Source organism: Mytilus californianus, unplaced genomic scaffold (assembly GCF_021869535.1).
Source record: "Mytilus californianus isolate M0D057914Y unplaced genomic scaffold, xbMytCali1.0.p SCAF_8, whole genome shotgun sequence".
NCBI classification, from domain to species: Eukaryota; Metazoa; Mollusca; class Bivalvia; order Mytilida; family Mytilidae; genus Mytilus; species Mytilus californianus.
In genome coordinates this window covers 58,026,142-58,040,616 of record NW_026262734.1, presented here as the reverse complement: position 1 = coordinate 58,040,616, position 14,475 = coordinate 58,026,142, and the positions used below count along the sequence as shown (strand labels likewise).

Genomic DNA, 14,475 nt, shown 5'->3' with positions numbered 1-14,475 from the left:
GTATATCAATTTCCAAACCTGCCTTTAAAGTTAATGTCAAGTTGACCATGAGCATGGTAAGATTGTCAATGTTCACTCATGTTGAGAAAACCTTACAAATTATCTATTAAAAGTCTATTCCAAGGGTTTCCATCAATCCCAAATTCTCACAATTGGCATACATGTATTTTCTTATTTTCAAATTGACAGCCAACTTGTACATATTTTCAATATAGACAAGAAATGATTGTAACAGGATGCTGTTACGAAGTCTCCCGAACGAAGCTCCCATAATTCGTTATTCCCAGGGTCGCCTGACATAGGGCAAAGTCCAGTGAAAATTGGTTTGGTCCAGTAAAGTTATATGCATTAGTGATGCCTGGGGACTAACCCTGTATATCATTCAAATCATCTTGGCATGACAAACCAGAATATATATGGTTTAGGGGTGGGGATCTCGACCATTTACAAGATATTAGAACTTTCTCAAATGGCAGGGGGTCAGGATGACCCCTGGGGACTAACCCTGTATATCATTCAAACCATCTTAGCATGACAAACCAGAATATATATGGTTTAGGGGTGGGGATCTTGACCACTTACAAGATATTAGAACTTTCTTCAATGGCATGGGGTGGGGGTGACCCCTGGGGACTAACCCTATATTTCATTTCATGTGCTTTATCATGACAAACCAGAATATATATGGTTTAGGGGTGGGGATCTCGACCATTTACAAGATATTAGAACTTTCTTTAATGGCAGGGGGTCGGGATGACCCCTGAGGACTAACCCTGTATATCATTCAAACCATCTTAGCATGACAAACCAGAATATATATGGTTTAGGGGTGGGGATCTTGACCACTTACAAGATATTAGAACTTTCTCAAATGGCATAGGGTGGGGGTGACCCCTGGGGACTAACTCTGTATTTCATTTGATTTGCTTTATCATGACAAACCAGAATATATATGGTTGAGGGGTGGGGATCTCGACCATTTACAAGATATTAGAACTTTCTCAAATGGCAGGGGGTCGGGATGACCCCTTGGGACTAACCCTGTATATCATTCAAACCATCTTAGCATGACAAACCAGAATATATATGGTTTAGGGGTGGGGATCTTGACCACTTACAAGATATTAGAACTTTCTCAAATGGCATGGGGTGGGGGTGACCCCTGGGGACTAACCCTGTATTTCATTTCATGTGCTTTATCATGACAAACCAGAATATATATGGTTTAGGGGTGGGGATCTCGACCATTTACAAGATATTAGAATTTTCTCAAATGGCAGGGGGTCGGGATGATCCCTGGGGACTAACCCTGTATATCATTCAAACCATCTTAGCATGACAAACCAGAATATATATGGTTTAGGGGTGGGGATCTCAACCATTTACAAGATATTAGAACTTTCTCAAATGGCAGGGGGTCGGGATGACACCTGGGGACTAACCCTGTATATCATTCAAACTATCTTAGCATGACAAACCAGAATATATATGGTTTAGGGGTGGGGATCTTGACCACTTACAAGGTATTAGAACTTTCTTAAATGGCAGGGGGTGGGGATGACCCCTGGGGACTAACCCTGTACTTCATTTCATGGGTTTTATCATTTGGAACATTTTCAATTAAAAAGATTGTGTCTATCACAAACAGTTTTCAATTTATAATCATTTGAAAATTTAAAAAAATAAAATCCCATAGGGTTCTATAGTAAAACCCTCTTTTCTTTTTGCCCCTCAAAGTACCCCTTTATAAACCCCATTGCACAAACAAAACCCTGATTGCACCACTAGACATGTTAGTCTAACATATTGTGAAACCCTAAGTTAATCTGACAAGCGGTTTTGGAGAACGGGTGCGGACAAGTTCAAATTTAAAAGCGGCGGAAGAGGTAGGAAGAGGAAGAAGAATAATAATAATAATAACAAGAAATGATTGTAACAGGATGCTGTTACGAAGTCTCCCAAACGAAGCTCCCATAATTCGTAATTCCCAGGGTCGCCTGACATTGGGCAAAGTCTAGTGAAAATTGGTTTGGTCCAGTAAAGTTATATGCATTAGTGATGCATGGGGACTAACCCTGTATATCATTCAAATCATATTGGCATGACAAACCAGAATATATATGGTTTAGGGGTGGGGATCTCGACCATTTACAAGATATTACAACTTTCTCAAATGGCAGGGGGTCGGGATGATCCCTGGGGACTAACCCTGTATATCATTCAAACCATCTTAGCATGACAAACCAGAATATATATGGTTTAGGGGTGGGGATCTTGACCACTTACAAGATATTAGAACTTTCTTAAATGGCATAGGGTGGGGGTGACCCCTGGGGACTAACCCTGTATTTCATTTGATTTGCTTTATCATGACAAACAAGAATATATATGGTTTAGGGGTGGGGATCTCGACCATTTACAAGATATTACAACTTTCTCAAATGGCAGGGGGTTGGGATGACCCCTGGGGACTAACCCTGTATATCATTCAAACCATCTTAGCATGACAAACCAGAATATATATGGTTTAGGGGTGGGGATCTTGACCACTTTCAAGACATTAGAACTTTCTTAAATGGCATGGGGTGGGGGTGACCCCTGGGGACTAACCCTGTATTTCATTTCATGTGCTTTATCATGACAAACCAGAATATATATGGTTTAGGGGTGGGGATCTCGACCATTTACAAGATATTACAACTTTCTCAAATGGCAGGGGGTCGGGATGACCCCTGGGGACTAACCCTGTATATCATTCAAACCATCTTAGCATGACAAACCAGAATATATATGGTTTAGGGGTGGGGATCTTGACCACTTACAAGATATTAGAGCTTTCTTAAATGGCATAGGGTGGGGGTGACCCCTGGGGACTAACCCTGTATTTCATTTGATTTGCTTTATCATGACAAACAAGAATATATATGGTTTAGGGGTGGGGATCTCGACCATTTACAAGATATTACAACTTTCTCAAATGGCAGGGGGTTGGGATGACCCCTGGGGACTAACCCTGTATATCATTCAAACCATCTTAGCATGACAAACCAGAATATATATGGTTTAGGGGTGGGGATCTTGACCACTTTCAAGACATTAGAACTTTCTTAAATGGCATGGGGTGGGGGTGACCCCTGGGGACTAACCCTGTATTTCATTTCATGTGCTTTATCATGACAAACCAGAATATATATGGTTTAGGGGTGGGGATCTCCACCATTTACAAGATATTACAACTTTCTCAAATGGCAGGGGGTCGGGATGACCCCTGGGGACTAACCCTGTAAATCATTCAAACCATCTTAGCATGACAAACCAGAATATATATGGTTTAGGGTAGGGGATCTTGACCACTTACAAGATATTAGAACTTTCTTAAATGGCATGGGGTGGGGGTGACCCCTGGGGACTAACCCTGTATTTCATTTCATGTGCTTTATCATGACAAACCAGAATATATATGGTTTAGGGGTGGGGATCTCGACCATTTACAAGATATTACAACTTTCTCAAATGGCAGGGGGTCGGGATGACCCCTGGGGACTAACCCTGTATATCATTCAAACCATCTTAGCATGACAAACCAGAATATATATGGTTTAGGGGTGGGGATCTCGACCATTTACAAGATATTACAACTTTCTCAAATGGCAGGGGGTCGGGATGACCCCTGGGGACTAACCCTGTATATCATTCAAACCATCTTAGCATGACAAACCAGAATATATCTGGTTTAGGGGTGGGGATCTTGACCACTTACAAGGTATTAGAACTTTCTTAAATGGCAGGGGGTGGGGATGACCCCTGGGGACTAACCCTGTATTTCATTTAATGGGTTTTATCATTTAGAACATTCTCAATTAAAAAGATTGTGTCTATTACAAACGGTTTTCAATTTATAATCTTTTGAAAATTAAAAAAAATAAAATCCCATAGGGTTCTATAGTAAAACCCTCTTTTCTTTTTGCCCCTCAAAGTACCCCTTTATAAACCCCATTGCACAAACAAAACCCTGATTGCACCACTAGACATGTTAGTCTAACATATTTTGAAACCCTAAGTTAATCTGACAAGCGGTTTTGGAGAACGGGTGCGGACAAGTTCAAATTTAAAAGCGGCGGAAGAGGAAGAGGAAGAAGAATAATAATAATAATAAGAACTGAGCAAAAACAATAAGTCTTCCCAAACTTCGTTTGGGAGACTTAATAAGAACTGAGCAAAAACAATAAGTCTTCCCAAACTTCGTTTGGGAGACTTAAATATAAGAATAAGGAGATAAAAATTGACACTGATACATGTATCTAGAGGATCCAAACATTTCTCCATGCTCACAGAACACTACATTGTCAAGGGTATGGCCTCATGGACCTTGCTATAAAATATTGGGGTGTTTGCTCTCTATTATATAATTGTAAACATGGTAAATATGTTAAAAGATAGAACTTCCATCATATGTTAAGTAATTTGTGTGATAAAATTTTTGAAACAATAGTGCACACACTGAAATGTCTGGCCTGCTTTACTACTATTGATTTTATGTTGATATCCCTAAATATAAAGTTTTACTACAAGTATCACTTTAACTTAACATGATCCAAGAAAAAAAGGTCAAGGTCAGATTATAAACTAAGCCAGAAATACAGTTACACCTTACAATCATTCCATACATTGAATATAGTTGACCTATTGCTTATAATATACAAGAAACAGACCAAACTATGAAAACTTTATATTGACCAATGAACCATGAATGTGAGGTCAAGGTCAGATGAACCCTGCCAGACAGACATCTACACTTTACAATCATTCCATGGATCAAATATAGTTGACACGTATCAAATATAGTATTTAAGAAACAAACTTAACCAGGAAAAACTTAACATTGACCAAGGAACCATGAAAATGAGATCAAGGTCAGATGATACTTGTCAGACAGACATAGAAACCTTAGTCATTCCATACACCAAATATAGTTGACCTATTGCTTATAGATTAAGAAAAACAGACCAAAACACAAATATTTAACATTGAGCAATAAACCGTGAAAATGAGGTCAAGGTCAAATAAAACCTGCCAGACTGACATGTACATCGTAAAATATTTCCATACACCAAATATATCTGACCTATTGCATATAGTATTAGAAAAACAGACCAAAACACAAAAACTTAACTTTAACAACTGAACCATGAAAATGAGGTCAAGGTGAGATGACACCTGCCAGTTGGACATGTACACCTTACAATCATTCCATAAATACACCAAATATAGTAGACCTATTGCTTATAGTATCTGAGATGTGGACTTGAACACGAAAACTTAACCTTGTTCATGTTGTTCACTGATCCATGAAATGAGGTCCAGGTCAAGTGAAAACTGTCTGATAGGCATGAGGACCGTGCAAGGTATGCACATACCAAATATAGTAATCCTATTAATCATAGTAAGAGAGAAATTAACATTACGAAAAATCATAACTTTTTTTTTCAAGTAGTCACTGAACCATGAAAATGAGGTCAAGGACAATTGACATATGACAGACAGAAACTTCATAAAATAAGGCATCTATATACAAAGTATGAAGCATCAAGGTCTTCTACCTTCTGAAGTATTACGCTTTTAATAAGTTTAGTTAATGCCGCCGCTGCCGCGTTTGGTCTCTGGTGGAGCGTTGTCTCATTGGCAATCATACCACATAGATCTTCTTATTTCTATGTAATGAAAGCAATTAACTTCCACTACTTCCACTACTTCAAACTTCCCCTCAACATTGATGTTGTCTCTGGTACATTTTAATCTCCCCCATATTCGTTCTTTTCAAAATCTTTCTACGTGTTATTTTGTAGACATTTATACCTACCCAACAGTGACTCCACTACTCCTTCTAACTGGTGGTCTAGTTAGAATAGATGTAATCGAAGGAGATGTATCTGACTTAGAAATGGGTGGTGCTGACTTTGGAGGAACATCTCCCGGCGACCGAGGAGCATCAAACGGGATACACGTCATAGAATGTCTTAGTGGTGGTGGTCGGTCAGCTTTCTTAAGCACTGACCGTAGTGTCACTTCAGGAGATGTCACATTCAATAAATTCTCCTTGATTGGAGAAGTTGGAGATTTGACACTGTCATGAAATTCCCTCATTCCAGAGATGGGACTGCAGCTTTCATTAGCATCAGAATTTCTCCTGGAATTACTTGTACTAGAATGTATTGATGAACATCCACTTTTCACTTGTTCCTCAATTGAACGAATTAAAGTTTTAACAGACTGAATTTGATTTTTGTCATTTTTGGCTCTCAGCATGCTCAGGGAACCTAACTCCTTATCAACAGTGTTGATGACTTTGCCCTTCAATTCTGCAGATAAAATGGATTTAGAAGTAATTTTCTCCTCAACAAACTTTTGAGATTTCATATTTTCCATTTCAATATTGTAGCGATCAATTTCACTGTTTAGTTTATTGCACTTTTCTTTCAACTGAGCATTGTCGTGTTGCAATTGTTCCATGTCATCCTGCGTCTCAACACGGAAGTCGTTTGCAACAAGCACAGCCGTTTGTAAATCTTTCTGAAATTGTTTCCATTCCTCGGTTTCTTCACAATACTTTCCTTTCACTTCACTCAATTCAACCTCCATTGCAGATTTCTGAGATTGAATCTCCTTTAACTGTGACTTAGCTTCTTTCAATTCTTTCAAATATTCCTTTTTCTCATTTAAATACTGTTCACAGTCTTGTTCTAATTGATCGATATGCTCTCTCAACGATTCATTTTGATTTTGATTTTCAGACTTTTCCTTTTCTAATTTATCAACTTTAAATTCCAAACTACTAACACTACTTCTAGAATTATTTTTCAACGATTTAATTTCCTCATCTTTTTGTTGACAGATTTCTTTTACTCTTGACATTTCACTTTGCGTATGTAACAACACTTCCTTCATATTTGCCAGTTTCTCTTCGATTTTGTCTTTTTCTTGTCGGGTTTTATGTAATACTTCCTCCAGTTCAGACTGATTGTCAGTTTTCAAACATTGTTCCAGTTCCTTCACTTTAGTTTTCTCATTTTCAAGTAATGTCTTGAAATGATCGACTTCAATCTTTTCATTTGCTACAGACTGTTTAAATTCTATTATAGTAACTTCTTGCATCTCCTTTTCAGCCTTCAAAGCACTATTTTTATCCTCCAAGAGCTGAACTTTATCTCTGAGAGCATCATTAACATCCTGCAACTCTTTATGCTCGTGATCATAAGCATTTAGCGCATTAGACAGTTCAATTTGTTTGCGTAACAATTCCTCCCGTTCTTCCTGAGCACACTTTAATAGTTCCAACAATTGCTGCTCCCTTTCTGATCTTTCTGGGAAATTCCCACTAATGAGTAAAGCTTTAAGTTGCTCAATTTGAGTCCGACAATGTTCTAATTTTTCTGTCTGTGTGCACAAAGATTCGAGCAGGATAAATTTTTCACTCGTTAATTGTTCATTATCATCCGTTAGTTCGTTCACACTGTGTTGAAGATCACCAAGTTCTTGTAACGTAGCTTGAAGTTCTTCATTTGTACTATAGTGACTCTCCTCCATTTGTAAAATTCTTTCAGTCAAGCAGACGACAGAAATTTCACTCAAACCATCACTACTCTTACTACTAGCTTTGTCCCAGTGGTGATCAGCGAAACCAGATGGATGTTCTGGTGTACTGCAATGATCGAAAAACATTCCCGGTTCCGACGTTGTCATTGACACAGCCCTATCTCTCTCCACATGATCATCTTTGCCGACAGAGAATGCAACAGCACGGACTCCATCAGTAGATAAACTGTCACAGCTCATACTCTTAGGTACAGCAACTTCTCCAATTGCTCCTTCTGAAGCTTTACTCTTATTTGAATTATTATTGTTTTTCTGTAGTTTTGATAATTTTTCAGTGTCAGTGATTTGTTCATATGGATGTCCAAGTTCTTTCAGTTGATCTTTCATCATCTGATTTTCCTTTTTCAAAAATCCAAGTTCGTCCTTAAGATCATGTGATGGTATTTGTTCTTTCAATCTTTTCGTTTCATATTTATATTTTTCAATTTCAGCTTTTCTGTTTTCTGTCACTTGTATCAATTCTGAAATTCTCTTTTCCAATAATTTTTTGTCTTTTTCAAAATTTGCCAAAAGTTCTGCATTGTAAGCCATGACATCAGCAGGAGCAGAAGTCCGTTTCCTTGACAACTTGTCCTTACTGACATTCTGAGTACTGTGTGCTCTTTTTATACTCTGCATTCTATTAAAAGCTGCCATGGTCTTGGTGGATGAATTGCTTGTCTTATCAATGTGCTGAATACTAGATGCTTTCCTAATCGGTGTAAGAGGCATAGCCTTTACAGGTTTAGGTTTTGCAAATCCATCATTTTTGTGCTTATTCAGATTTTCTTTATTGCTGCTCTTTTTAGGGTCTGTACCTTTCGGAATCCCAAGACTAGATTTTGGCCGATGGTCAATGTAAGCTGACAGCTTCCTCTTCTGATGACTAGATAAGTTTTCATGACTTTTACTGAGGAAAGGTTTTCCTAAAGGGGAAGCAACAGTCCTAACGGGAGTTCTTGTCTTAGCTACAGAACTCAGATCTGAGTTAGCTGAATGTGAATGTTTCATTGCTGTTGGTGTTGTGGTAGATATAGGCTTAGCCTTAACCGGCCGTATTGGAGTAGATGTTCGCTCCATCATTCCAGGTTTCATTTTGAAGCCTCTAGATGATCGATATCATTTGTTTTAGTTGCAACCTGAAAAATACAAACAAATCATATTTAGTAATGACACATTTAATCTAACACTTCAAAGGTAATATTTTCCAAAAAATTATTTAAATATTTTCCTTAAAAAATCTACTTCAAAAGATTTTGACTTAGATCTTGACCTCAAAGTATAAATATTTGTCATTAACACAGCACGTCTGCATCCTTAGAAATGGAATCTACAATCTATAACTTCTCTCACAGTCAAATATGAAAATAGAAGCTGAAAATAAAAACAAGAATCATTAGTTATTTTGTTTGAAGTACCTCAGAAATCAAATCTTACTAAATGTCCTTTGATGGGACAATAAATCCATAAAAACAACATTTTCTGTTTGATGAGAACTTCAACTGCTCTTGTAAATCATCTAAGAAACATTGATAAGAAATGTATTACCATCTGTGACAGAAATGTTTGAGTACTGATAATTAGGAGAAACCATGTAACAAGTAAAATATCAATCAATGTACCATTCCGTCATACAAAAACATCTGTTTTAAAGTACACAATGATGCATGATATAAATACAGCATCTCACTACACTCCTGTCACTAGGCTAATATTTTCAAGCAAATTAGATTTCAGAAGAGTAATGAGATTGTTTTTTGTACATTTTTTTTCTCTAAACAATAAAAATTTGTAATTAGGTAGCAAGATTGAAAATGATTCACATTTAATATGCTGTTTTACATAATTTCCCCATGAAAATTTAATGTACATGCACATGTATTTCCCATACCTTGTTCAATAATTTTGTAATAAATGGTTCGTGTTGGATAAAAAAAAAATTATATGTAAAGAAGATATGTTTGGTAAAAAATAACATGAAAAGTTAGGTCAACCAAATAAAACGTGTTTGGTAACTTGAATATCATAATATAACTCTACACCATTATGTAATATATAAACCAAAAAATTGACATTGTCACAAAAAAAAAATACATTGATAAAACTTTCCAAAAGAAAAGTAATTGATACATATAAAACGAGAAATTTCTCTATAGTATACTTACAACACATAGAATTAATCTTCTTTAAAATCTACCCATTATCCTTGAGCCACTACATGTATAATCTATATTCAATAAATGACTTATCTATACAAGTATCAGCTGATACATGTACATGTAATTATTTCCCAGATCTACATGTGACATTATATAATTCTCAAATCCACTAAGACTCCACTATCTCAATGAAATCCATTTTATTCACACAATCTGTTTCCTTAACCTTGAGGCACCTACAGGGAAGTGGTTTTCAATGATGTAACTCAATATTAACACATCAAGGAATTAAATATTTTACTACAAAAGACAACTTACATAGATCTCAATTTTGTGACAATACATTACAACAGCTGTAAACATGAACACCTTCCTCAATTATCCCATTATAGAGCCGAAAGTAGGACAGAAAGTGGTTGAAAGTCACAAGAGAAAAAGTCATAATTTAATTTTGAGATTATTTTTTTCTTTACAAATGACATTCTATTGAAATCATTTTTGTAATTTTCTTTAATTGTCATATATACATTATTAACAAAATTTATTGTCAAAATTTAATGATGTCAGATTAAAAATTTGATAAGAAAACAAACTATCAATGGGGATTGTTAATCGGCTGGCTTACATGGTGCCAAGAAGTATATACATCCTTTCTAAGATCAAAATTTGACAAATCTTAATTTAACAATTGATGCTAATTAACAATTTCCTAAACTGTAAAAGTGTAAATCAAATTTATCTTAGAGAAAAAAATATTTTGAAGAATTTTCTCTGACACTTTCAAACAATGGTAACTTTTTGTTCTATCAAATGTGTGACTTTCTGTCCTATAACTTTTTGTCCTGTGGTTTTGGGCCTTCCCCACCAGTGGCAGCGTACAGTGTAATATAACAACATTATCTTAGAGAAAGAAATCTTTTGAAGAATTTCCTTTGACAAATTCAAACAATGGTAACTTTTTGTCCTATCAATTTTGTCCCTCAAATTTACTGTCCTGTGGGTTTCTGTCTGTTTACCTATTGGGCCTCCCCACCAGTGTAATAAAGATATTACAGAAATTAATGTCCCACTGATTGACAGGTGTGACAGATGTAGGAGACACATACTTCTTAATTAAGACATTAGAACATGCCCCCTGTGGCTAAAATAAGACTAATTAATGTACAATCAGTCCCCAATTTAGTATTTACTATGCATTTATTATAACCTTACAAAACATCCCAATAATTAGGCCATAGTAAACAAAACTTGTGTTCAGGCTTTTCTTACCGTCCCTGTTTAGTTATTATGTCTCATAATGCATATTGATTTTGTATATTGGTACTTTGTGTAGTGTGATTCGTTACAAAGCTGAAGGTCTCAATCCTATATACTGTAGATTCTTTACTATTCACAGGGTACCAAATTTCTTGTATTTTGTGGTTATTGGTAAACCACAAAGGAGTATGTTCACAAAGGGTTAAAATTGGCCCTGAAATTTTGATGTTTTTTTAATCATGCCAAAATACTACAAATTTCAAATAGAAGTAGTTGTGATATTACTTACTATTAGTACAAAATAACTTCATTTTGGCACATCATATAAGTGATTGATTGATTGGTGATTGCTTTACTCCGCATCAGCACAACTAGAGGCTCTAAAGAGCCTGTGTCGCTCACCTTGGTCTATGTGCATATTAAACAAAGGACACAGGTGGATTCATGACAAAATTGTGTTTTGGTGATGGTGATGTGTTTGTAGATCTTACTTTACTGAACATTCTTGATGCTTACAATTATCTCTATCTATAATGAACTTGGCACTGTAGTTTCAGTGGAAATTATTTTGTAAAAATTTACAAAATTTATGAAAATTGTTAAAAATTTATTATAAAGGGCAATAACTCCTTAAGGGGTCAATTGACCATTTTGGTCATGTGACTTATTTGTAGGTCTTACTTTGCTGTACATTATTGCTCTTTACAGTTTATCTCTATCTATAATAATATTCAAGATAATAACCAAAAAATTTTGAAAAATTACCAATTCAGGGGCAGCAACCCAACAACGGGTTGCCTGAATGGTCTGAAAATTTAAGGCCAGATAGATCTTGACCTAATAAACAATTTTGTTTTTGAAAGATTTGCTAGAAATGCTTTGGGTTTAGATATATGAGCCAAAAACTGCATTTTACCTTATGTACTATTATTAGCCATGTCGGCCATCTTGGTTTGAGGGCGGGGTCATCAAACACAATTTTTAAACTACATACCCTAATGATGATTGTTTACAACTTTAGTTAAATTCATCTTAGTAGTTTCAGAGGAGAAGATTTTTGTAAAAGATAACAAAAATTTACGAAAAAATTGTTAAAAATTGACTATAAAAGAGCAATAACTCCTTAAGGGGTCAACTGACCATTTTGGTCATGTTGACTTATTTGTAGAACTTACTTTGTTGAACATTATTGCTGTTTACAGTTTATCTCTATCTATAATAATATTCAAGATAATAACCAAATAAGGCAAAATTTCCTTAAAATTACTAATTCAGGGGCAGCAACCTAACAACGGGTTGTCCGATTCATCTGAAAATTTCAGGGCAGATAGATCTTGAGCTAATAAACATTTCTACCCTTTGTCAGATTTGCACTAAATGCGTTGGTTTCAGAGATATAAGCCAAAATCTACATTTTATCCCTATGTTCTATTTTTAGCCATGGCGGCCATCTTGGTTAGTTGGCTGGGTCACCGGACACATTTTTTAAACTAGATACCCTAATGATGATATTGGCCAAGTTTGGTTAAATTTGGCCCAGTAGTTTCAGAGGAGAAGATTTTTGTAAAAGTTTACGGACGACGGACGACGGACGACGGACGCCAAGTGATGAGAAAAGCTCACTTGGCCCTTTGGGCCAGGTGAGCTAAAAAGGCTATATCGCGACGAGAGCTATTTCAAATATTATAACAAGACGTTTGTTTTTAAAATCAGACAAAAAGTCTCACATCATGTTATAAATGGTGAAGTAATAACCCCATAAGTATGCATTATTTGTGTTGAAACGTCAGTTTTGGTCAAATTTCCCATAATTATTAGTAGTTTTTAGCATAATTAACTTTGGCCGCCACCCCTGATCCAGAAAATTTGTGTGTTTAGGGATTCAATTTCGATAATTGACATCTTTTGGTTACAAAATATTTTGGATCGTAGGTTGTGGCGACGGGTTTCCTGAAGCCTCTAGGTCTAAAAATGCAAAAAATCATCAAATTTTGAAAATATATCCAAATTATGCACGACTTTGAAGCCCAAAATGTACTCTTATCATTATGAAGAGATTTGATTAACCTAGTAGTAAGGTTTTTGAAATCGATCCATTAAAGAACAAAATTATTTTATGATAAAGTTGAAATTCAAGGCCATACTTGGCCTAAAGTGAACCTTGTCCTTTAAGTGTTCAACGAAGTACAAATTCCCTACAGCCTTGTTTGCCAACTTTGGCAAAACCACGGAACCTCAAATCTACGAAAATACGATCTTTCTTCCTCATGTTTCAATCAACAAAAATCAGTACATGTACCCACAAAATAAAAGAATTCATACTACTTAAGGTACATCAAATTTCAATTGAGCAAAGTAAAAAAAGAACTTTTTTCTAAGTCTAAATAACAAGTATGAAGTTCAAAGCCTTTGTACATCAAGTAATGTTTTTCACTTGTCAAATGATCTATTTATGACTTCCTTTGATAAATGTTCAATGAAATAATGACACACTGATTTTATTCATAAAAGTTAAAGGATTGTACTTGTACAATCTCAGTAAAATACTTAACTTTGTAATATTTGCAGAAATATGTCAAACCATCAACTCTTACATGTATTTTGGAATCCAGTATAAGAAAATTTTAATTTTCTTGTTTTTTTTTGTTTTTTTTTTAATGTGAATTGTTATCTATAAAAGGAATTTTACTATCTTTAGAATTTCAGAATCTACCTTGTATGGGGAAAGAGTGCAAGATCAAGAAATCTCAGATTCTGGTACAGTCCTTGCAGTCTTTTAAGCAGCTTGTCCAAGTCAGAAATAAAAGGAAATATGAACACAAAAATTTTGCAGTCCTATAAAAAGCACTATTGATTGACTATATGATATGATAAAATGGAGTGGTGATTGGATTTCTGGAGGGGGTAGGAGGGGGAAAAATTCCTGGAAAAATAAAGGCTGAATTTCTAATTCCTGGAAAAATAAAGGCTGAATTCCTAATTCCTGGGAAAATAAAGGCTGAATTCCTAATTCCTGGAAAAATAAAGGCTGAATTCCTAATTCCTGGAAAAACAAAGGCTGAATTCCTAATTTCTGAAAAAAGAAAACATGCTTTTCCCGGATCCTAACTAATTATTCATTTATAATTCCCTATAAGTATAAATCCTGAATTCCAGCAAAAATAAACGCTGAATCCCTAATTTCTGAAAAAAGAAAACATGCTTTCCCGGATCATGACTTATTATTCATTTATAATTCCCTATAAGTATAAATCCTAATCAGTCCTTCCGCCCCTCATTTCCTGACTCTTTGATAATTAAATAAATACATATTATTATTTTATAACATAATAATAGCTGAATGCGCCTTTTTAAGTGATAATGAAATCTCTATCAAATTCTATAAATTTATATTTGCTTTCATTTAAGTTTAATTTAGATTCAAAAG

General features: G+C 35.4%; 1 protein-coding gene across 2 annotated transcripts in view; it reads right to left on the bottom strand.

Annotated features, from left to right (window-relative positions):
- Positions 1 to 14,475, bottom strand: part of LOC127712585 (cytospin-A-like) — a 38,916-nt gene that overhangs the window by 8,650 nt on the left and 15,791 nt on the right. For both annotated transcript variants that reach the window (XM_052219097.1, XM_052219098.1), the window contains one exon: positions 5,861 to 8,771. In XM_052219097.1, the coding sequence (XP_052075057.1) occupies positions 5,861 to 8,727 (2,867 nt within the window). In that variant the 5' untranslated portion in view covers positions 8,728 to 8,771. The remainder of the gene's footprint in view (positions 1 to 5,860; positions 8,772 to 14,475) is intronic.